The sequence below is a fragment of the Lissotriton helveticus genome, chromosome 7, assembly GCF_964261635.1.
Source record: "Lissotriton helveticus chromosome 7, aLisHel1.1, whole genome shotgun sequence".
NCBI lineage: Eukaryota > Metazoa > Chordata > Amphibia > Caudata > Salamandridae > Lissotriton > Lissotriton helveticus.
Window position 1 is genome coordinate 1,304,183,508 of NC_136068.1, and position 25,976 is coordinate 1,304,209,483.

The window sequence follows — 25,976 nt, forward strand, 5'->3', positions numbered from 1 at the left end:
AACAATCCACCTAGAAATGGATTGTTTGGAGGTAGCTAGACCAGTCCGGACGGAGACATAGTTTACACATAACTGGTCTGATCTAAGAATATCCATAGTCTTGTCCAAATAGAACTTCAAGACCCTCCTGACATCAAGGGAATGAAGCGACCTCTCAGCAGGAGAAGAGGGATTCTGAAAAAGTTTAGGCAATGTAATAGTTTGATTTACACGAAATTCTGAAACTACTGTAGGGAGGAACTTAGACTGAGTACTCATAACTACCTTAAAGGAATGAAAACTGTATATGGCTCTTGACAACAGAGTGCCTGAAGTTCGCTAACCCTGCGGGCAGAAGTTATGGCCACAAGGAAAGCCATCTTCCAAGACAGATGCTGAAGAGAAGCCTTATGAATGAGTTCAAACAGTTCCCTTATCAGTCGAGAAAGAATCACATTGAGCTCCCAAGGAGGCGAAGGATGCCTAATGGGAGGAAACACTTTTTTCAATCCTTCAAGAAAATCTCTGATGACTGGGATTTTTAAAAAGGAAGTTTGTGAAGGACATTTCCAATAAGCAGTTAAAGCTGCCAGGTGAACTTTAATCGAATGAAACTGAAAGCCAGATTGAGCTAAGTGTAGCAAGTAAGGAAGGATGACATCTTCCTTGCAGGAGGTAGGATCCACATTCTTAGACGCACACCAGATGCAAAATGTTATGTTATGTTATGTTATGTTATGTTAATGGGGGTACTTTTATAGTGCACGACTACTCCGAAGAGTGTCCCGGCGCTTAAAAATCATCACTGACCCAGAGTGGAAGGCAGAACGGGAGGTGGACTAAGAGCAGAGTGAAGTGAATTATTGCGTGAACAGTAGAGTCATCAGATCCTTCCTGAAAGCCAGTAGATTTGTGATGGATCTGAGAGACAGAGGGAGAGCATTCCATAACCGGGGGGCAAGATGTTTAAAGGACCGCCCCGCAGCGCGCACGTCGGATCACCGGGGTGACAGCCCTGGCCTGGGTAGAAGATCGCAAAGATCTAGAAGGCAAATAGAAGCTGATCCGTTTCCGAAGATAACAGGCACCAGTACCATGAAGGGCTTTAAAGGCAATGGTCAGGGCCTTAAAGGTGATCCGCTTCTTAATGGGCAGCCAGTGAAGGGTTCTGAGAAGATCGCTGGCCCTGGCTCTCCTAGTGAGCCCAAAAATGGCCCGGGCCGCAGAGTTTTGCACAACCTGGAGACGCGCTAGAAGGAAGTCCGGAAGGCCTAGGTACAGTATGTTAGAATAGTCTAGGCGAGAGCCTATCAGGGCCTGTACCGTGATCTTTCTATGCTCTAGAGATAGGAGCGGCAGGAACTTCCTTAGCATCTTCAAGATTGCAAAACACTTGCCGGCCAGATCAGCCACCTGAGTTTTGAAAGAGAGGCTGTTGTCGATCTGGATGCCCAGATTTTTAGCAACCCCCGAATCGCTGGCGGGAGGGAACATGGCAGGAGGCCACCACTCCTTCCATCTGGGGACCACGGGACAGCCGAAGAAGAGCACTTCGGACTTATCGGAGTTGCACTTGAGGCTATTGTGACTAAACCAGTCAAACACTGCCCCAAGGCAACCCCGGATGGACGTCCCGTCAAAATCGCAGCCCTAGTAGCAGGTGAACAGGAGTTGTGTGTCGTCCGCATACGACACGATATGGGCTCCACAGTCCTCCGCCAATGCTGCCAGAGGGGTCATATAGATGTTAAAGAGCGAAGGGCTCAGAATTGAGCCCTGCGGTACTCCGACCTCCAAAGGCGTCCCTGCGGCAGAGAAAGGGGGGCCCAGACCGTTTGCTGGCGATTCGAGAGAAAAGACCTAAACCACCGGAACACCGTCCCCCTTAGACCAATCTCCCAGAGTCTAGAAAGGAGACGGTCATGGGGGACGGTGTCGAAAGCCGAAGAGAGGTCAAGCATAACCAACATGGCTTTGCCTCCTCTGTCCAAGGTTTCCTTAACAGCCTCGGTGACCTCGAGCAGCGCCGTTTCCATGCTAAGATTGGAACGGAAACCGGACTGCGACTTATGGAGTATGTCGTTCGTCTCAAGAAAGTGGGACAGGGTAGTATGGACATTTTTCTCAACCATTTTCGCGAGCACTGGCAGGAGGGAGATTGGTCTATAATTGGCATGGGATTCCGGATTCAGGTTGGATTTCTTTAGCAATGGCAGAATAAGAGCCTGTTTCCACGGTTGGGGATCCTCACCCGTTCTAAGAGAGAGATTAAGTATCGGGTTAATAAGATGGTTGAGAGTAGGGGCCATTAGCACAAGGAATTTAGCAGGACAAGGGTCTAAAGGGGAGCCAGATTTCAATTTGGAAAGGAGGTCCAGGGAAGCCTGTAAGGTCAACAATGGAAAGTTCCAGAGGGCGGGGCCCGCAAAGATGTATGTATGTATGTATGTATGTATGTATGTATACTTGTTAAGCGCAACTGCCACCCAAAGGGTATCCTGGCGCTGTGACCATAACAATCCATCAGGTGTAATAAACTACATTGCTCTCGGAAAGAGGTGGGTTTTAAGATCCTTCTTGAAGGAAGTCAGATCTTCCCTACTCCTCAGCGACAGAGGTAAGGTGTTCCACAATTTGGCGACCGCAAAGCTGAAGGCACGGCCGCCCATCCTCACTCTGTTAATCTTAGGGACCATCACCAAGAACGCCAAAGAAGACCTCAGGGGTCTAGCGGCTTGGTACCAGGAGAAAAGATTTTGAAGCGGCGTTGGTCCCAGTCCATGCAAAGCCCTGAAGACAAGGCATGAGGCCTTAAAAAGAATGCGCTGCTGGACAGGTAGCTAGTGGAGATCAGAGAGTGCTGCCAATGACGATGCAGAACGTGGGCGAGATAAAGCCAATTTGGCTGCCATATTTTGAATCCTCTGTAACTTTGATACCAGGATATTGAGAGCCCCCAGAAGCAGTGCGTTGCAGTAGTCTAACCTACTGAGGATGGTACTACGCACCACTTCTGCCCTGGCTCCTAGAGGAAGTAACGGCAAGATTTTTCGTAAGGCTCGAAGCAAGCCCATACAAGTCGCCGTGGTCCTGTTGACAGAGGCGTCAAGCTGCAGGCTAGGCTCAAACAAGACCCCTAAATTGCGAGCCGACTCGGCCGCGGTCACCGTACCCAAGATAGAGGCTGGCCAAAAGTCGTCCGGCAGCGGGCGAGGAAGCCGATCCAAGGAGCAGTGAAGTACCTCGGTTTTCGACCCGTTGAATTGAAGCGAGTTGAGTCGTAGCCATTCTGCTGTTGCCGACATGCACCGGTGAAAGGTGTCCCTCGAGACTGTCTCTTTGCCCTCAAATGAAAAAATCAGTTGAGTGTCACCGGCATAGTTGATGACTGATATGCCGAATGACTTTATCAAACTTATTAGGGGTCGGAGGTATAGGTTGAAGAGGATCGGACTGATCGCTGACCCCTGAGGTACACCTTGATTCACCTGACGCACGGCTGAACGAAACGGTGGCAACGCCACGGCTTGCTGTCTGTTGCAGAGATAGGATGTTAACCAGCTTAAAGCCAAGCCGGTTACACCTGCTCTCCGAAGGCGGCCCAGTAAAACCGCGTGGTCCACCGTGTCGAACGCGGCCGACATGTCAAGCAGCACTAAGAATGCTGCCTTACCCATGTCGACACGCGTTCGCAGATCATCCAACACGGCGACCAAGGCGGTCTCAGTGCCATGGGCCGGCCTAAAGCCGAATTGGGCTACATCCAGACAAGAGTTGATTTCAAGGAAGTTGGATAAGGCTCGTGTGACCAGCTTCTCTATGATTTTTATCGGGAATGGTAAAAGCGAGATGGGCCTGTAATTGGCCGGACATAGAGGGTCCAAAGAACGGGCAAGGGCAAGGGGCAGGGGACTGCCAATTAAAGGTGGTAAACGTGTCTGCCTTTCCAAAGGAGGCCTGGATATTCCGAATCTTGCTGGCATAAAAGTCAGCAAGTTCGGAGATCCAGGACTCTGAATGCATGGAACTGGGGGTACACCACGAGGGGGAGATAAAGTCCTTGACTATCCTGAAGATTTCTTTACAGGAACTGGAAGCATCTTCAATCCTACTGGCCAGATAGGACTTTTTGCCAGCTACGATGTCATGGTGGTAGTCTCTGATCATAGCCCTATAGGTTTCCTTCGAGCTGGCATCATAGTGCTTACGCCACTCCCTTTCAGCTTTTTTACATTGCCGTCGCTTCTCGGCTAGTGCCGGCGAAAACCAAGGGGCGGAACCTTTCACTGAAGGTGTCCTGGGGGGCCGTGGGGGGGCTAAGACGGCTAACCGTTGAGTCAGCCAGAGCTGCAGGAGCTCAATGTCCGATTCCAAAGTACCCGTTAGCAGGCATGGGTGGGTGTCTAAAGCCTGCATTAGCATAGCAGGGGAAACCCGATGGAAAGCTCTAGAGGGGTGCACTTCACGCCACTGTCCACTGTGGGTGCCCTTCTCAATAAGAGGGATCTCAAAGTCCGCTAAGAAGTGGTCGGACCACAGAACAAGAGCCAAAGAGGCCGAGACTACAGGGACAGTAGAAAATATTTGGTCCAACGTGTGACCCTTGCAGTGAGCATTATTATTATTATTATTAGTGGGAGACCGGAGGTACGGGATGAGCCCTAAGGATGAAGTAATATCTTTAAGCTTTATGCTGTCAGGGTCAGTCACACTGTCCATATGAATGTTAAGGTCGCCTAGGAGCAGACAGTGTTTAGACCTGAGGCATAGCGTGGAAATAGCAGAGTAGAGCTCTTCAAAGAACGTACCCATAGGGCCCGGAGGCATGTAGACCAGGAGCCCAATACATGATTGATGGGGTGAAAAGGAGAGGGAGAAGGCTAGAACTTCACACCCATGAATGTTGTCCGAGGGAAGAATGGAGCATGTGATGCGCCTGTCGACGACCAGGGCGACACCACCCCCCTTCCCGGTAGCTCTGTCCTTTCTGAAGATAACATGGCTCGGGGGAATGGCAGTGACAACATCAGGTCCTGCACCCTCCCCCAGCCATGTTTCTGTCAGGAACAGACAGTCTGCCTTAGAGTCCATCAATAGGTTGTGGACGTCAAGCGCATGCTTTCCCAGGGACCTGGTGTTGAGCAGTAAACACCTTCTACTATTAAGGGGAAGACTAAAGGAAGAGACAAATCCCCTCCCTGGTAGCCAGTCACAGGCCGAGCATCCGTTATTGCCCCTGGGAGGTTTAGGGAAAACCCTGAAACAGGTGTTATGAGTATTCTTCAGGGAGAGCAAATCATCCCTTGAGTAGACTATCATCCTTACTCGCCTGCCCAGCCGAGCCCGCGCCCGACCGCCTCCGGGACGCTGACGGGCGCAGACGGGCTTTCCTTCGGCGCTCCTTAGGCGCCTCCGCAGCGCGCGTCCGCTGCGCGGAAGGAAAGGGCATCTAGTTTTAAGGCGTCGCGGGCGGCGCAAATCTGCACCACTAGACTGCCGCCTCGCAAGTCAGCCTACCCCCAAGATGGCCGCCACAGAACTGCGTGCCCACAGATCCCCGAGTACCCTTCAGCACCTCGATGTGCCGGCTGAATGGGTAGGGAGACTGCGGGCCGAGCAGCGCGTCACACACAGAGGTGAGTAGGAATATAGAGAGACTCAAAAGTGCAGAGAGGCCTAAGGTCACCCGGCTTTCCGCCTCAGGTGCCTGTGATGAAGAGAAAGTGCAAAGTGCCAAGGAAATAGCAGCAGAGTAGAGAGCTAGAAGTCAGCTCCTAAAATAATAAAATGATCAGCAGCAACGATTAAAACAATACATCAGGTTTTTTTAAAATCTAAATTTCAAGATTTCGCTCGTAATCAGCGCAATGTTACACACTCTCCCCCACCCGGCATCCGCCATGAGTGGTATTAGGGAAGTGAAAATCTCTTCCATTTATAGGCGTGTAGATGGCCGTTTGGCCTCCTGCAATATCTCCATGCAGTCCCGAGGGAGATTTAAATGTCCGTACTGTACTAACTCAGGAGCCATGCTGCCAAATTCAAGGACGAGAGGTTGGGGTGCACCATCTGTCCGCCGAACTTCGTTAGAAGTTCCCGGCATGGAAGACGGAGATGTGGCAGGAGAGACCGGTGGAGAAGGTCTGTGAACCACCACTGACGGGGCCACTCCGGAGCAATGAGGATCATCTTGCCCGTGATTGTGAGAGCTTGATCAGTACTGTCGGGATCAGGGGAATTGGAGGAAAAGTGTAGAGAAAGCCGCCTGACCAGTTGATCCACAGTTAATTCCCCAGAGTTCCCAGTTGGTAAAACCTGGAGGCAAAGTCGCAGCATTTTGCTGTTTTCCGCGGTAGCGAACAGATCAACCTCTGGAGTACCCCATCTTCCGAAGATGTCTTGTACCACGTCGTCGTTTAAGACCCATTCATGATTTTCTTGAATGAGTCTGCTGAGCCCGTCCACCTGAGCAGTTTGAACACCTGGGAGTTGAGTTGCTGTGATGATCTGGTTCCTGGCCAATAGCCATTTCCAGATGGCCTGGGCTTCCCGAGATAACATTCGAGATCTCGAGCCCCCTTGCTTGTTTAGATAGAACATTGCTGTCGTATTGTCCATCTGGACAAGCAGGGAACTAGTGTGAAATAACGGCTGGAATGCATTCAGTGCCAAATGAACTGCTCGAAGTTCCAGCAAGTTGATGTGGTATGTGGCCTCCTTCCGGAACCACGTGTCCTGTATCCGAAGGTGGTTGGAATGCTCACCCCTTCCATGGAGAGACGCATCCGTCACTATGGTTTGCGTCGGTATCTCCTTGTGGAAGGGAATCCCCGTAGGAGATTGCGGGGAGAACACCACCATCGGATGGACTGGAGGGCCTGCTGCGACAGCTGAATCCTGTCTTCTCAATCCCCTAGTTTCTGGTCCCACTGATCCTCCAGACATTCTTGCAGGGGTATCATATGGAGGGATTCATTTGGATTGAGGAAGATACAGGAGGCCATGGAGCCCAGGAGAGAAGATACCTCCCTCACCGTTGGGGAGTGCATGGTCATGAGAGCCTGAGCCTTTCGAAGGATCGATAAGCATCTCTCCTCCGAAGGACACACATTTGCCTTGCGAGTATCAATGGTGGCTCCCAGGTACTGTAGACATTGGACAGGAGTCAAGACAGACTTCGTGAGGTTGATGTGGAGGCCCACACAAAGAAGGAGATTGGAAGTCCAATTGAAATGTAGTTGCACTTCCTGAGACGTAGCTGCCTTGATCAGCCAGTCATCTAGATATGGGTAACCGAACACCTTGTTGTTCCTTAGATGTGCAGCAACTATGGCCATGCATTTGGAAAATGTCCAGGGTGCAGACTTCAGGCCGAAGGGAAGCACAGAGCATTGATAGGTGATGCTGCCTACGGTGAATCGCAGGAACTTGCGATGTTTCCTCGCTATGGGCATGTGAAAATATGCGCCTTGCAGATCTATTGTGCATAGCCAGTCTCCCTGATGAAGCGGAGGGTAGATTTGATGCAAGGACAACATTTAAAACTTTTCTCTACAAAACCATTTGTTCGCATGTCGCAAGTCGAGATTGGTCTGAACTTGTTCTTGTCTTTCTTGCAGACTAGAAAGAACCGAGAATACAGTCCTGTTCCTCTCTGTGGAAGAGGAACAGGTTCTATCGCCCTGTTCTGTAAGAGGATGTTGGCCTCCCCCTGTAACTCGCGTAGCATGTAGCGTGAGCGAGTTGGAGGAATCGATGGAGGAGGGCTTGTGAAACGTAGCGAGTATCCATTGCGGACAATGTTCAGCACCCAATTGTCCTGAGTTATTTTCTGCCATTCTGCCAGGTAAATTTGAATGCTTCTCCCCACCGGAATGGGTAACAGAAGAGGGGGAAGTAACCCTTCAGGGCTTGGACCAGCAGGGGCCTTGTTCCCTTGTGCAAACTGCTGGTTGGACCGTCCTTGCGACTGGCGTTTCTGAAACGGCTGAAAAGACCTCTGAAACTGCTGTTGGTGATTGGACTGATGGCCTTGAAGTCGGGAGGAATAACGCGGTTGGAATGGGCGGAAGGCTTTGCGATGTTCTTTAGGCTTCTCAAGACCTACAGCCTTTAAAGTCTACATTTCCGTCTTCATGCGGGCCATCTCTTTATCCGCATGGGAACCAAAGAGGGTTGTGCCAGAGAATGGTAAATTAGAGATGGATGTTGCGCCTCCAGGTTCAGTGAGGTAAGATGAAGCCAGGAATGACTCCGGAGAGCAACCCCGTGGCAATACCCGTGGGCTGACAGGAGCGAAGTATCCGCTGCAGAACTGATGATTTGATTTGAAACCATCAGTCCTTCATTCAATATCTCATGAAAATCCTCCTGCTTGTCCCTGGGCAGGAGGTCCACAAACTGTAGAAGCAACTCCCACAGGGATCGGTCATATCGGCCCTGCAAGGCAGTAGAGCTGGCCGCCTTCATGGATGTAGCTGCTGTGTTGCAAAGTTTTCTTCCCACCAAATCCAGATTACGGCTTTCCTTATCAGGTGGTACCGTGGAAGTCGAAGCCGCAGCATGCTGTTTCTTTGCCGCCACCACGATGACCGAGTCCGGGGTGGGGTCCATTCAGAGGAAGGCAGGATCCGAATCTGGTGGGTGGTATTTCTTCTGTAGCTTAGAAGGCGCAGATTTTATAGAAGATGGTGTCAAGAACAGTTCCATAGCAGGTTCCAATAAACTAGGGACCACCGGAAGCAAGGGACGAGATGCTTGTCTCTGCTGGAGGGTTTCAAATATAACTGAAGTCAACGGCATAGGAGTAGACAAGGGAATGTTACGTTTTGACGCCCCTCTGACCAGAACCTCCTGAAAGGTGGTGATATCATCAATGGGAGACACTCTTTGAGGAGGAGAGTTCGTTAGAGTAGGCGAGTAATTCCCTGTACTCGTGGAAGTCGTGTCCCTGGTATGCTGGGAGCAAGATCTCTTGTAGCGATGGCGACGGGAACGATGTCTCGCCTGAGACCGTGACCTTGGTCTTCGAGGCTCTGCAGGACGCGTGGGCTTAGTTGCTGTGGGCCCAGGCTGAGGCAGAGATGGAAGCGGAGAATGAACCGGAGGAGGATGATGAGGAGAAGGAGGAGGAGGAGGCAGTGGTGGTGGAGGAGTTGAAGGCAGGTCCACCGGTTGACGAGGAGCAGGAGGCGTCCTTGACTGTGAATAGGTACGGGAGTACTCCGAATCTGCAGAAGAGACAAGCCTCCTCTGTTTTTGAGCTGGCTGCGAAGAAGGCGCCCTGGACTCAACTACAGACCACCCCCTGAACATCGATCTACTGCTCGACGGCAAACGGCGACATCGCCTGAACTATGAACTCCCTGTCGACGTAGACATGCTCACTGCGGAGTGAGTCCCGGAACGGTACCTCGAAGTCAAACTTCGGTGGGGACTCCTCGACGTCGACCTTCTCTTCGACCTTCTCCTCGACGTCGACCTTCTCGTAGACGTCGGCGGTGTCGCATCGACTGCGACCACCGGTGCCTCCGTGACTCTGATCGACGACGATGATGAATCGATGGGGATCTGCGTTGATGAGTCAACATTGAATGTGGAGACATCCGCGATAACGATCTCGGGTGAGATTGCGTCGTCCTTCTCCTCAACGTGGAGCATCGCCATTGCTTCGACGGAGAGCATATCGTTTGTATACCTGCTCTCTACGCTGCTGTCGTTGTCTTCATTTTTTCGCTATTTTTCGACTGAAGAGCCCCCCCCCAGAGGTCAAAGCATGGGTTTTGGCTGAAGACTTACCCTCTCCTTGCCCAGATGCTGTAGATGATGCCTTCTGTCTTCGCTGCTCCAACCCTTGGAGTCAAATCTTCTCCCGGTCACGCAGGGTGCGTCTAGAAAAGGTTTTGCAGATAGAGCAGGTGTCAGGCACATGAGAGACAGTCAGACACAGAATACAGACTCTGTGTGCATCCGACTTGGCCTTCTTTCTACCACAGTCAAGATACTTGTAAAACAGAGAAGGCATTATTACAAGAAAACTGTAGAAATTCTGCCAAAAAAGGACAGCAGAAGGTAGATACAGGCCAAAGACGTTGAGTGAAGTTGCAAAAATTCAAATACTGAAGTACATTCTGAAGAAAATACCAAAATAGGTAGAGCTCGATGCTCCAGGGTCCTGCTAGCAGGAGCCGGGAAAAAGAACTGAAAGTAACTGCCTCTGGCTGTGCATCACAGGATAGCAGGGGTCTACGGAGACTCTTAAAGGCATGGTATCCATTTGCAGACACATAATGGCAGCCTATGGGGTCTTCACTGTCCAACCCTTTAATTTCTGTCATGAAAAAAGGAGTTTTGTGAAGGGGAAATTGCTAAATTTAAAAGTTAACTGGCTATCTTTTTTCACTTCAAGATGAAGTGATGGCCAGTGTAGCGTAGTGAGTTAGGCTGCATTATTGTCTCTTTATCTCTTAAGTGTCTATGCAGGCCTTCCTGAAGAAAGGCAGAAGATGACAACTTAAGAAGATAGATCTAATGAAGTGCTCCGGGGTACACGCACATGGGCGGGACTATTCCACATGATTATGACTATACACGGAAATCCCCTACAAGAGAACTAAATGTATCAGGGCAGTAACACTGTTACCATCTAACACTAGCCTAATGTCCTTTAGAGCAGCAGCAACTACTTCTGCTGCCATCCCGTGAGCTGGACGGAAACAGTACTGGCCACATCAAAAACAGCTGTCTTCTGCAGAAATGATGAGAACTGTTAGACTTTTACAAGATTTTACTTTGAAGAGGAAGAAAAGAGCCAGGTCTGCAATTTTTCATATCTTTAGGGTCAGCACTGGGTTTTTAAGAAAAAGGCACTTGGGACTGTGGCCAAGCAGAAATTGAGTTTCTCACAGAACAAAGGAGCAAACCTTTGTTAAGATAGATAGGGAAATGTATCCTGCAAAGACTGTTTAACAACTTAAGGAAACTAACAACAGACTTCTATCTTTTGTTTTTGTGCTTCCATGGGTTAGGTCTCTGTTGCTTCTAGATGTACACTAGATACCATACTCTCTGGTGGACGACACCTAGCTCCGTTATTCACTTTTTTACTGTCTCAACCGTCTGACCACTCCTAAAATCGCTGATATGCGTAGCTGCATCAACTCTCACACTCTCTATAACACATCATACTTGTATGCAGCGACATTCGTTGCCATCTTTGAAGTACATCTTACAGGTTCTTGCAGCTGACCAAACTCCTCCTAGGCCAAACTACATTTTACACCCTATAAAACAAGTATTCCAAAAGTGTCTCAGTAATTTGAGAGCTTCAGTGTCTCGTTAGGAGTATGAAGCGCTATATAAAAGCTGCAATACAATGGTTGATGCATTTGGGATTGGTATGGCGAGGAGCTGTAGCATGCAAAGGAGTTTCTGATGATTTTCTATTGAATGTTGTGGTGTACATCAGTTTACTCAGGGGTTTTTAATGTATATAATATGCTGGTGAAGTTAGAAAAATTAAACAATATTATGCACGCAATAGTGGTTACTTTTAGTTTTCAGCAGTATGTCTGAAGGTGCGCAAATGAATGTATTACTACACAAAAGCATTTCGAATTACAATCCTGCATTCATCGTAGTTGTAACTGCACAGAGGCAACACCTTCCATATCCCCCAGGAACAAGACAGCCTTCCTGCACGGCGCTTTATCTCCAGCTGCTCTAACCAGCTGCTCACACAGTGCCATCAGGACACCAACTACATTACAGGTGCCATGCTGAAGCAGGAATGTATAGGGAAATACAAGGAAGACACTGACAAGCATAAGCCACCCTATGATCCAGGTCACAACACATAACTTCATGTTCTCGTCTACACACTCCAGTGTACGCTCCTTCTCTCCCTCTCTCTCTCTCTCTCTCTCCTGTCTCTTTTTCCCCTCTCTGGCTCCTTCCTATGCTGTCCCCAGTAGAGAACTGAAGCGGACAGTGCGGTGTGTGTAACGTGTCTGACATAATAATATCAGAAGCAACGAAAACCCCGCTTTTTTGTCACTTTTACCCCAATAATGAATTGCATCATGAGCGTGTCCACAAATTCAACTTCTGTTTTCAATGATGTTTGCTTCCTGACTCACTGCCTTATTTACATCCATAAACAGGGCCAGCATTTCAGAAACTAAGGGCCTCATTTATGAAAAGTGACGCATCGATGCGTGAAAACAGCGATGCGTCACTTTTCATTACGCCCTGCTTGCGACACCAATGATGCGTCATATTTACATTACGATGCATCATTGCGCAAGGAGTTACAGATACGTCAGTATTTCTGACGTATCTGTAAGCGCAAAAGTGACACATTGCTGGAGTGTGTCACAAAAGTGACGCAACTCCAGCAATGCGTCCTTTCATATGGGGCAAGCCCCATGTGAAAGGGCCTGCGTCAGTCTTACGCCAAGATTTTGACGCAACGGCGTCCTAGAAGTGACGCAGTGAAATCTCATAGATTTCTATGAGATTTCACTGCGTCACTTCTACGACCCTTTCTTGCGTCAATACGCCCCCTTGCATACATTACACCTGGTGCAGGTATAATGTGGCGCAGGGGTTTACAAAGTGACGTATCTACCTAGATGCGTTACTTAGTAAATATGGCGCAATAAGGCGCATTTTTTACACCACTGGTGCGTCACAAAAAGTGACGCACCCGCGGTGTAAAAGTGACGCAAGGGCTCATAAAAGAGGCCCTAAAGGTTTAACTAAAACGGGGCAGTATCAGCAGTGACCAGTGGGGCTGCTATACTGTCAATAATACATTGGTTTTTAAGTAAAACCTAAACCAGGTGCTAGCCGTTTCTAAGTTATATAAAATAGCAGGTGCTATTGCTACCCATTTTAGTGGTACTCAGTTTCAACTTAGGCACGTAAAAAAATCGAGCTGGCCACACCACAATCTAAACTCGTGACTTGCAGATTAAACTAGATGTCAGAGGCAGATGCTTAACTCACTGAGTCGTGCTCCTGGAAACTACGGACCGTACAAAGAACTTTCAGGAAAACAATTGTACTAAATTTGATACTGGAATAGCCTTTCACTTAAAGCAGGGCTTGTATGCTGTCGATAGAACAGCATTGGTACTTTTTATCCAGACTGCTATTCTATTATAGCCAGCAAGAGCCCATTTTAGCCCGGCTACAATACCTTTACACAGGACATTTAACAGGGCTGCTGTACTTTATGTAACGCTGCAGTAATACTTTATAATGGACTGGTAGTCCTTTCATAGGATAACATTGTCTCAGAAGGGCTGCTATATTTGTAACAGGACAACACCAGCATACCTTCCCATACGTAGCTACTCAGAGGGAGGCAGTTGCCCATCTTTTCTTATTCAGGTTTCAGCCCCACCCACCATCACTACCTCTGCAAGACCTGCGCTTTGGTGGTCCCTTTGAACTCTCCTTCACATCCTTACCATACATGCCCGACACATGGGGGCCAGCAATGAACTCACCCCTACATCTATTCAGTTACCCCAGCACAGTCTAACCTACATCGACTGACATCAGGTGGTCATCTGTGGTTTCACTAATACGGCCAAATCCCAAAAGTCAACCTCTGGTGGCCAATGCTAATCTCAGGATAACATTACAGCAAAGGACAGGGACCTGGAAGCATTTTACCTTGTTGATGCCATCCTCGTTGGTCTCAATCTTCTTCTTCATCTGCATCATCTGCCACATGTCGCCCACCGGATTTGCTGCAGGAGCTTCACTTGTCTTGCTGCGCTCCAACAGTTCAGTGCCCGTGGGCAGGTGGTTGAGCACCTCCATCTGCTTCTCGATTTTCTTGACTTTCTTCTCAAGTTGGTGGTAGACCGATGCCACCTTTGGTGAGGGGGCCTCTTTGCCAGGCAATGGTAGGGCAGCTTTGGATGGCACAGCAGTAGGAGCCTTGCTGTCTTCCTCACTGATGTCAGCCTGCACGTCCTGGATGTTGAGCTGCCTGATGATGGCGTGGAGCAGTGTGTGGAGGGCGTTGAAGTTTACCGCGCCCACCTCAGGTGTGCCAATGGATAGGTTGGCCAGATCGAAGAGGCTCACCTTTGACGGCATGGTGCACCAACCCTACCAGTCTGCTTGCATGCACAAGCTGCACTCGGAAGTGGAAGACAGGTTCAAATCGTTATGGTTTAAATGAGGTCTGGACGCTAAACTGCACTCTTAAATGCATGCTGAAAACTTAGCTTCAGGCTTCAGTGCATGCCCTACGCTCGAGTGCTTACTTAAATGCAGGGTTCGCTGTATCTGTCCAGCTCCAATTCAATACATGAATGCGTTGTATTTTTCTGCACTAAAGCCTTATCAAAGTTCCCAAAACAAAGACTTTTGACGCTCCATGTTTGTAGGACAAATCTGCATTTGGAGTGGCGAATGCCCACGCAGATGACCTACGAATTAATGCCTCTCTTGCTGGTTCTTCATAGAACGGTCTGGACTGGGGCGTCTCTGCCTTACTGGCACCTGTCTATTGATAATGTGACTTTCTTTCCCGCCAATGCTTTCCCTTCTGACACAGACCTGATTCGTTGTCGGTCCTAAGTGCCTGATGGTCTATACCCACCAATGGCCCTAGTGATTCCGGTTTAAGTGCCTTCTGCCCTCGTTCGCCCTGCCCCGCCTCTCAATGCCCGCTGATCCCGGCAGTCTACCAGCTTTGAATGTCTCCAGTCATTACTTTCTCGTGGCACTTAGTGCTATCACTGCTGCCCCCTGGCCTCTTGAGCATCAGCCCTCGGAACTCAGTGTCTCCTCCTAAATCCTGCCTGGCAGCTGGTCCTTAGTACCTCCTGCCCCCCCACGCCTCTCCTAGCACTGCCTCGATCTCCTCCCAGACCAGCCCCTCCGAGTGTCAGCCATCAAGGTCCCCGGACCCCCATCAGTGTCTCCGGCATCTGTCAGGGAAGCCCTGAAAATGCCCAGCTAAGATGCTACATAGCTCCCCACCCCTCAACCACCCTTCACCGGTACAGACCCGCCCCCCGCCCTCAATAGGCTAGCTTCGTCGCCGTATGTCCTCCAATTGGTACAGGCGTGGCCCGGGGATTCCAGCTCGGATGTCTCAATAGCATCTGTGGTTGCTAGGGATGGACGTCTCACGGCTCATATGTTCCGCTGTTCTATCACGCGCGTAAAAGGAAAAGTAGTGCCAAGTGTGTGGGGGTGTATGGAGGACGGGCGCGGGGTCCCTATTGTAAAGGGTGTGAGATTAGAGGGGTGTGTTTAGGCATACGGGCCGGAGAGGAGATAGTGCGAGAGTGAAGTATCTGCAGTCCGATGGACACTGCTGTTTCTACGGCTGACAGTATCAATGCGCTAGCTAGGTCGCTGCAGGCGCTTGCCCTAACTTTTCTCATCTATGGGATCTGATGCGGGCGCAGCTGGATCTGAACATCGGGGTGAGGGGGGTTACAAAGAATCCCAGCCGTGGCCAGCTCGAGCGCTGGCCGTTGCGACCGTCTTTTTATGACGCACTCCTCCCCCATATATTTCTCCATGAATTCCCTCAATATCACTCTCCAACAGTGAACCTCGTCTCTCCATAGCCTCTCTCTGGCAATACATTGCATTGTTTTTTTATACTGCTACTCATAGTTCACTCACACTCAGTTCTGTGATCTGCATACGTTCTCTGCAGCAGGCACAGGAACCCCCGTGTTACTTTACGCAGTGGTCGAAGTGGGGTGGGGGTATAATCGGAGGAGGCATTACCTGCCATCATTTTTTAATTTTAGAAAAACAGTTTCCCTACTTTTTGTGAAGTGAAAACTGTCAGGGACGGTTAATTGCCAGAGCAGAAAAGCATCAGCAGAAGTGTGAGAAAGGGAGTCTCGTGTTGTGAAACGAGGGAGGGGCAGACAGCTAACCAAGCCTTCTTTTCAGTGTGTCTGCTTCCCTAAAGAAATGTTCATATGCGCAACTGGTCGATCTGCAAATGTAAAGGATGCTTTGTAGCCAGTATTGGCTTTAATTGATCAAATTACTTGAAGCTTCCTGATGATACACATTTATTCATTTCGAGAGGTATTTTAAAATGTTCTGTTAAGTGTGGGCTTTTAAAATACAGTTACAAAAAAACCTTGCTTCCCGATGACACACGCATTCTTTTTGAGGGGTATTGTAAGAGAGCTACCAGCTAAACTGTGAAGTGTGTGCTTTTAAAAGAAGTTATATAAAAAAATGGCAACACGTACAGTCCGCAAAAAAATCAATATTAAAACACTTTTTATCTTAAACCTTGTTGCACATTTTTTTTTTAGAAGCCTATCTTATACTGTGTGCAATGCAAGTTTAAAATAATGAGTTACATGTTCGCAGTGCTTTCTTTCACAGTTTGGAGCCTCGTAGCACTAAACATACACAAGTCACTATTCTCCACTGCACCAACCAGGATTTAGTTCTGCAGCTCTCTGGTGCAGTGCATTAACCAATAGAGGTTTCATAATGGATGACAGTGCATTTCCCACTGATTAGCATACCTTGTAATTCATTTTCATTTTAGCTATGGGTTATTTTACGGTTAGTTACCTGAAGGTGAAAGACTGAAAAAAGTTACTGAATATATTTTTTTTAGCCATGCCTTAGACCACGCCCCCATGCTCACTCATCCCTTCCCCTTACACACAGCATCAGAGTTTCCATACTTTTTTTAATGCACTTCGACCACTGACTTTATGATGAGCCACAACTTCAACTGGACAACCTTCTGAACTTTCACCAAAGTTATCTTGATATTTTTTTTGTTGGCTGTAAACCAGCTGATGCACAAGGAAGTTCATGTGCTTTCAAACCAAAAATTATTTTTAAACAGACACCCCCCCCCCTTTTTACCCCAGTTGCTACTTCTTAAACCCAGTCCTGCTCCCAGTAATGGGGCAGGACAAGCATTTCCAGAAATGGAATGAGAGCTAACCTCACCCATTATATGAGGAAAAAGATCTATGTAAGTGGTGGGGTGTGATACTTCCCCCAAATTCCACCAAGAAAAACAAGTTAACAGATTTCTTGTAGGGATGTTTCCCCCTTTAACACAATCCATATGATTTTGTCTTCCTCAACAGAACCCGGCCGGGTTTCCTAGTGAGTATATATATATTTTTTTTAATTCACCTGCACACGGTTCTTCACACACAGCACTAATATTCCAGCAATTCGCAAATCAGGTCATTCCTCCAGCCTATACTTCCAATTCATTGCTCCCACACTGTAATTGGACTGCAAATACTAAACACATATTTTCAATTTTCCTAGATCAGTGTTTCTGGCTTGATTTCTATCTGACATCTCACCAAATCCCTGCGTATATATGCGAATTTCCGCTTCCTTCTTCATTCTACTATTAAGTATCTTCCCCACAGGTGCCATTATTTTTTCCTTAAAATACAACCCATGATCGGGTTATGACCTACTGTGTGTGAACACCCACCAGGATAAGAGGTATGTCCATGTGAGTGCAGGGTGAGAGGAGGCAGTGCAGCATGGGTGGTGTGACTCCAGGGTGAGTGTTGTGCATGTTTCCGTGGGGTGAATGCAGGAAGAGCTCTGTGCCCATGTGAGTGAAGGGTGAGCTGTGTGAGTGACAGGAGTGCCTTTGTGAATGCACAGTGAGCGATGTTGCACATTGTGAGAGTAGTGTGAGAGGAGTGAATGCCGGGTGAGCGATGTGACACACGAGTTTGGGTGCGGGTGAAAGTTCATAGTGGGAGGAATTAACGCATGGTAAGTGAGGTGCTTGTTTGAGTGAGTTTGCAGAGTGAGCCATTAGAGTGACGGGTGAGTGAAGTGTTACATGAGTGCAGGGTGAGTAGTGTGCTTATGTAAGTGCAGGATGAAAAGTGTAAGTGCGTGGTGAGAGTGCTGTATGATCACTGTGAGTGCAGGGTGAGTGGTGTGCTCATGTGGCCGCAGGGTAAGTGGAGGAAGAACGGCGTGAGTTCATGGCAAGGGCTAAAGTGCAGTGCGGTCGCTGTGAGTGCAGGTTGAATGGTGTGCTCATGTGTGCGTAAGAGGAGAATGAATGGTGAGAAGGCTGTGTGATCGCTGTGAATGTAGGTTGAGCAAAGCAAAAAAGCAAGTGAATGGAGTGTCATGTGCATGCAAGGGGTACGGTGTGCACGTGTGAGTGCAGAGTAGGAGGAGGGTGAATGGCGTGAGTGCAGTGTGAGTCCAGTATGATCGCTGTGAGTGCAGAGTGAACATGAAAGTGAAGGGTGAGCAGTGAGAATGAGGAGGGAGTTGTCTGAATGCAGGATGTATTTCCAGATACCTGGAGTAACTCAGCATTGTATTGACAATGGGCCAAGGGTTTCAGATAGAAGTTAAACTATTGCTATTATGGCATTAATCAGGGATGGAGGAAATAAATAATGTGCTGATTCTGCAACATACTTTCATTCTCATGATTAGGGTTACCAGCTGATTGGATTTACAGTGGCACCATCGGTATTTTGATGTCCCAGACGGTACAAAAATAAAGCGAAATCACCTGAAGCCGATATGTTTAGCACTTATTTGTGCATACTTGTTACAATTTGGATTTTTGGAAGGCTAGGGCAAGTGCGAAAGCCAGGCAGAAACCACCACTCTAGTCAGGATAAGGGAGTTACACTTCTGAAATAACCCCTGCTCTTCCCCTTGGTAGCTTGGCACGAGCAGTCAGGCTTATCTTAGAGGCAATGTGTCAAAGCATTTGCACATAACCAACAGTAATACAGTGTAAGCACTACAAAAGGACACCACACCAGTTTAGAAAAATATCCAATATTTTCATATACTTAAGACAAGACCAAAAACGATAAAAATCCACAATACAGTAGTTCAAAATCTTCACTTATCAAAATATGCTTTAAAAATAGTTCCTTGGGGGGCGTGGCCTGCAGCCGATCAAGATGGCCGCAGATTAAAGGGACTCCGGGGGTGAGACCGTCTCCCCAGTCATCTGCTCAATTATCCATACTTCTAAACCTACCCAAAGGCTGAAATAGTGAAACGGAGGAGGAGCGTCACAAATCGGCCTGACGCTGGTGTTTCTACGTGCCCGGCGGAGCCAGATATCGCTACCGTAAGATCGAGACCTGACCGCGAACTAGGAGCCGGGGGCTCGATTTTGGCGACGATGGAGGGTGCGCTGACAAGCGGAACGGCGGAGGAGTGAGCGGTGCCTTTCGAACACACAAACAAGCAAACGCACGGTGGAGGTGTAGCTGGCGGCGTCTGCACGTAATTGAAGGAGAGGCGAGAAGTAGCCCTCCCGGGGAGTCGCAGGCTGTGGACCGGGACAGAGGAGGAAACTGATCGGGCAGAATATCCGGAGATCGGCGATTGAGGGTGACGGGCCGGACAGCACCGTCATTGCGGCTCGGCAGGAGAATGCACCGGAGCAAAGGTAGCGGCCCCCTGTGGGGAAAAGATTGGACGAACGCGGCGGCAAAGAACCTATGGTCACGCAGGTGAGGGCCAGGCACGCCATTATTTAAGGCTGACCGGAACCACAGGAGGTTACAAAGAGCGGGACAGCTCAACTGTGAGGAGCGGCAGGGCTGGCGGCCTGAAGGACAGATACAGAGTGGCCCATATAAGTGATCCAGACAGTGCAGGAGGAGAAGAACGGTTGGGGGCAGACCGGAGAGGGAGTTGATGGGAACGGAGCGGGCCATGCAGCATGACACCTGACGGCCCTGTGTAAGACGATAGTAAGCACCAAGTGATGGAGCCTCGGCATGACCCTCGGCATCTGCTGATACCCCTGGACAGTAAAAGACTCACCAGCAAGCTCAGAAGGTCACACACCTTAACGACAGTGAACTGTGAGCTGAGACCCCGCGCACGTGGCAACCAGTGACGGACGACAACTTATTGAATAACCAGACAAGGCGTGAACCGGGGGGGCGCGCAATACACAATGAGTGGAAGAGGATCCCGCACGACCCAGCAAGAAAAGCTGGATAAGTTCGCCTTCAATAAAGACTTTCCGCCACTGCCAGAACGGAAAGGACAAACAGAGAAAGGGGGGAAAGAAACAACTTCACCTAAAGTAACGCTGGAGGATATTATGGCGGCCCTCAACAACGTACAGACCACGGTGGGTTCGATCTCGGCAGATGTAACGTTCCTACGGGCAGATTTCCCAAAAATGTCGGCCAGAGTCACAGAGGTGGAACAGTTGACAACGTCACTCGCTACAGACTCAAAAATGCTGACAAAGAAAGTAGCTCAACTGGAGGCTGATAATAAGCGAATGATAGCAAAACTGGATGACCAGGAGGGGTGCTCTCGCCGGAACAATGTCCGAATTACAGGGATTCTCAAATCGGAAGGGGGTCCCGCCATGGATCTGTATATTGAGGACTTGATAAAAACAAGACTACAGCCAAAAGGTCTCTCTGATTACTTCTCAGTGGAACGCGCGCACTGGGTGCCGGGTGGCAGGTCAAAACTAGGTGCCCCGCCAAGGCAGGTGCTGGCCTGCATATTCAATTTCCGGAATAGAGACGCCTTTCTTCAAACGGCTCGAGTAGCGCCACCCATACGAATACAAAATTCAGTGATCTCCTTCTTTCCAGACTATACGGCGGCGGCGGTCTAAGCACGCCGCAGGAGCTTCGAGGTAAAAAAGGAACCGAGGGCACGCGAGCTGGCATATTCAATGCTTTTTCCGGCAACGTTGCGAGTGGTGGCCGACAACAAGACATGGTTCTTCGAGACGCCGGAAGAGGCACATGACTGGCTTGAAGGCTGGCGACAGATGGGAAAGCACGGACGAGATCGGAAAGGGCGATGCCGTCTAGAGATAGAAGACGCTCCAGCGAACACTGACCAAGGAGAGGGAGAGGACGGCCAACTACGTAGAGAATCTGGAGAATGAGACACTAGGTGATGGCCCACCGACACATATAGACACTGTAACCTGATGGGAGTTAAGCCCTCCTCTGCAATATGAAATTGTTGGAACTACTGAAGGACAAGGAGGACTCTGGGATACGGGGATGTGATGGTCTTCCCTGGACTTCCTGGGCCCATAAGTGCAAGTAATGGTTACGGGATTGAGTTTTAAGCACTCTGCTGAGTTGGGGTGGCGGGCAGTTTTAGGTCCGCTTGACAGGGAGGCAGGGAGGGGGGGGGAAGGGCTTGTTTCAAGTTTGTTCGCAAGAAGCCTATAGCACGGTTCAACACACAGTCAGTTATGCAATCATACCACTCATTACGAAATATTTTCACCGCATCCTGAACAATTTTAATGGTCTCACTGGACATGTCAGGTGCGACAACACAAGGCTGTGCGCTGGCTGAGGCAGCGATAGGCCCTGATACCATGGTGCCTACTCTCTCCCTACTCACATGGAATGTAAGAGGTCTTGGAGATAAAATTAAGATGGGCATAGTGCTCCAGTGCATCAAGAGTAGTGGCCCAGCAGTGGTGTTACTGCAGGAGACACACCTTACTGGCACGTCATGCAAGGCGATGGACAGGTGGGGATACAAAATGGTGGGTCACTCAGAATTTACGTCTGGATCAAGAGGGGTGATGAAGAAACAGTTTCCATTGATTATACGTGATATTAAATCCGATGATATGGGAAGGTTTGCCGCAGTAATTGTGCAGTGGGAAGGAAAGCCCCTAAACATAGTATCTGTATATATCCCCCCAGCGTTGCATGCAGTGGCCCTACCAGACCTTAGTGAATTTCTGCTTGGACTTCCGGAGGGAGAGTTCCTTATTGGAGGAGATTTCAATGCAACTCTGAATGAAACCTTGGATAGATTTCCCGTCAGATCTGGGGCATCGGCAGGGTCACGATTTGGGAGTTTCCTGGATGCTATGGGCCTTATAGATCTGTGGAGAAGGCACCACCCAACAGAACGCCAATCTACGTATCACTCAGGAGTCCATAATAGCTTAACTCGGATAGACTATTTCCTGGGTTCCACGGGTAGTCTTACAAAATGTAGAGTCTATAGAAATCAGACCCCGGGACATCTCTGACCATTCCCCTATATTGATTAGATACACTCACTATTAGCAGAGAGGGGGCCGCATTTATCCGATTCGCCCTGGCTTCTTACAAGTTAAGAAAATTAGAAAAATGCTTAAAAACGGAAGATCAATATTTTCAGGATAATGTAGGATCGGTCACCTCACCGACCATCCTCTGGGAGGCGTTTAAGACAGTGGTCAGGGGCCAAGCCATTGCCTCCATCACAGCATATAAAAGGGAGGGGCGGCTGGAGCTGCAGACTCTGGAATCCGAAGTACACACGGCAGAGGCTCGACATGCTATGAACCCCACCCCTGAGACATCCCACAACCTTCGTTTAGCACAGCAATGGCACAAAGAACACCTCACAGTGTTAACTAGACAGCAGATACAGGCAACGCGACACAAAATATACAACATAGGGGACAAAGCCGGGAAGCAACTAGCATGGCTAGACAGAAGAGAAAAATGTGAGAGGTGGATAGCACAACTTTACACAGAGGTGGGGGGGGGGGTGTTACAACCGACCATCACATGATAGTGGACACAATAGCGCAACATTTTAAGGCAGTTTACTCATCAGAGTCGGAGATGTTTATGGAGGAGGCGCAGACATATATACAAGACCTTAACGTGCCCAAATTGACTCCGGAGGCAACAAAAGAATTAGAGGGTGACCTAACTATTGACGAACTACAAGCAGCCATTGGTGCGCTGCAGTCGGGAAAAGCGGTGGGTCCGAACGGGATCCCGGTAGAATTCTACAAAAAAACGATGGAGGCCACTTCACCACACTTACTAAACATGTTCTCTGAAAGTCTGACGGTGGGTGAACTTCCACCGGACCAACTGACGGCCACAATAGTGGCAATTTTGAAACCTGCAAAACCGGCAGATAGATGCACCTCATACCGCCCCATCTCTCTGATAAATGCAGAAGCTAAAATCCTCGCCAAGCTGTTGGCTAATCGATTCACTCCACACCTATCAATACTAATACACCCAGACCAATCGGGCTTTATGCCAGGCAGGAACACGGCTCTTAATCTACGAAGACTACACGGGGTGATTGCTCGCGCAGCCTACCTGGAGGAACCAGCGGTAGTGCTCTCATTAGATGCGCACATGGCGTTTGATATGGTTAAATGGCCCTTTCTCTTCGCAGTGGTAATAAAAAATAAAAATAAAACAATAGTGCCTTGATGTCGATAGCTCTGCCCGGGGCTTTCACGGTGTTGTGAGCAAACAAATTCAAACAGTTCTGGCTGACCGCGGCATCGCGGGCCAGCTACGGTGTCGGGTGAGCCCGCAAACAGTACCTTTTAGAAATGTAGGGCGTTGTCGACCTATTATTGAGCTTCTGAAAACACGGCGTCCGCAGGAGTCAGTTCCGGAGGTTGGTGCAGGAGCCGTCGGGGCCCTTGAAGTCATACGCGTTGCAGGTCGATCTCCTCTCTGATGGAGACAGGAGCGCTGACGTTGGCAGGCGTAGTGTGCTGCGGTGCGAAGTGCAGTAGTGCGGCGTCCTCAGGTCGCGGTGTGAGCAGTGGCTCAGTGGTGGTGTCAGATGGCGTCGTCGGTGAGACCAGGGCCGCGGTGTGAGATGAAGATGGTACTCGTCATGGTGCTGGTAGGTAACGGTGCAAGCAGGGGTGTGGTCGTTGCTGAAGCGCTGTCGTCGGCTGACGAACTGGAGTCAATGGTGCCGGCGTCAGTAGTCCAAGGCTGTGGTGCGGGATGAGGGCGGTGAGTCATGTAACTTAATGAGAGGTGCCCTCGAACCACAGTGCAAGCAGTGGCCTTGATTTTTGCATGGAGCGGCATTGTCGTGGAGACGGGGCGTTATCGTGAAGCGAGGCAGTGCAGAGTACGGTGCCCACAGGTCGCAGGGCGAGCAATGGCTCGGTGGCAGCATCAGTAGGCATCATTGGTGAGACCAGGGTTGCGGTGCGGTGTTGCCCTCTGTGGTGCTTTCAGGACACGGAGTCAGCAGCGGCATCGTAGACATCGTCGAGTTGCTTTTCTTCTGTGGCAGCACAAACCACACAGTCCCCAGTGCTGAGGGCAGAAGAGCTTGAAGTCTTTGCTGTTCCTGAGACTACTTGAACAGGGGGCAAGCTCTACCTCAAGCCCTTGGAGAAACTCACAAAAGTAGATTGCAGAAAGTTCAGTCGAGTCCTTTCATTGCCCAAGACAGAAACAGCCACTGCAGGCCCACACAGCAAAGCGCACAGCAAAGTGGTAGTCCCTCCTCACAGCTTCTCCAGCTCTTCTTCTTGGCAGTCTTCTTGATCCAAAAGAGTTCTAAAGTTCTGGGATCTGGGCCCCAATATGTATATCCCCAAATCCTTTGATCTGTTAGTCAGAGAGTGTATGTGCCCAGCCAGAACCAGTTCTGCCTTCTCTGGTGTGAATTCCTGGCAGGAGGTGGAGACGGCATTGTCAGAGGTAGACCAGGTCCTTTGAGGTGCAAGGAAACCCCCCCTTTCCCCATTGCAGCCCAGGTCTATTCAGCCCTTTCCTGACCCTACCTATACTATCTGGAGCCACTCCTGCTCCCCAGCCTTCTGTCATCAATAACCCAGACAGGCAATACACATTCCAATAGAGGCACACGGGATGACTGAGCAAGAAAATACCTACTTTCTAAAAGTGGTATTTTCAAACGCAGAATGTAAAAATCACCTTCACTAAAAGATGCATCTTTAGATTCTGAGTTCAGGCATACTAAACTTTATTTTCCTACCTAGTTCCCAGGGCCTGTTATGTTGATAAGATGTTATAAACAAACTTCCAATTATGTCCTATGGGGAAAAGGTAGCCTTGCAATAGTGAAAAACAAAATGGGCTGTAATTCACTATCAGGACATGCCACACACACTAGGCGGGCATGTCCTACCTTTCACATACACTGCACTCTGCCCACAGGGGTACCTTGGGCGTTCCTTAGGGGAGCCTGATATGTGAGAAAAGGGAAGGTTAGGATCTGGCAAGTGTGCACTGGCCAAGTCGACATGGCAGTTACAAACTGCGCACAGACTCTGCAATGGAAGATCTGATTTACCTTTTTAGGGCTACTCACCTGGGTGGCACAATCAGTGCTGCAGGCCCACTAGTAACATTTGATTTACAGGCCCTGGCACAATCAGCGCACTTTACTTGGGACTAACAAGTAAATCAAATATCCAATAATGGAAACACCAATCCATAACACAATTTACAGTGAGAGCATATGTGCGTTAGCACTGATTAGCAGTGGTAAAGTGTCCAGAGTCCTAAAACCAACACAAACAAGTCAGGAAATAAAGAGGAGGAAGAGGCAAATCGTTTGGGGATAACCCTGCAAAAAGGGCCATTACCAACAATACTTCAAATAGCAAATATAAATAGCACTTTTAAGTGTGTTCTAGGGCTGTATTAATGATCCACGACTAATAATTAAAGTAAACAAAGACAGAAAAGCCATGTTACAAATGAACACCTTCCATTTTATTTAAAGCCTTATTTAGTGCCAAGGTGAGGCCTTTGTAGACTCCTTAAACAACAACAAATGGTCCATATTTTTCTCTAGGAAAGGTGGCATCCAAGCTCGTGAGATGCTTTTTCACGAAATGCATTCTTCCACTGTGGCAGTAAAAATAAAATACAGATGGAAGGACTAGGCAGAGTGTGGACCCAGGGGTTACTGAAACCAGTGAAAAAAAGCAAAGACTTGTTAACCAGTTCACAAAGACATGTAAATGGCCTTTCAAAGACCTGTGAAAAACTCGGTTGTGGCGGAGGTAAGACTCCAGACACTGCCCAGCCAAGACCACTGCAGCTCAAGCTGCAGCAGTCCAGGCTGAGATGTATATCTCTTCCTGAATTCATCTGATGTTTGTCCTCTCTTATTCCAAACTGTGTCTTTTCCTCATTGTTGCTTAAACCATCGTGCTTTCTTCCTAAAGAGGCTTGATATGTAAG

At 49.0% G+C, this 25,976-nt stretch overlaps 1 protein-coding gene across 3 annotated transcripts in view; it reads right to left on the reverse strand.

The window, feature by feature from the left end:
• QRICH2 (glutamine rich 2) overlaps window positions 1-14,822 on the reverse strand; it is a 418,913-nt gene extending 404,091 nt beyond the window's left edge. For all 3 annotated transcript variants that reach the window (XM_078654585.1, XM_078654584.1, XM_078654583.1), the window contains exon 1: window positions 13,663-14,822. In XM_078654585.1, the coding sequence (XP_078510711.1) occupies window positions 13,663-14,094 (432 nt within the window). In that variant the 5' untranslated portion in view covers window positions 14,095-14,822. The remainder of the gene's footprint in view (window positions 1-13,662) is intronic.
• Window positions 14,823-25,976: the final 11,154 nt, after the last annotated feature.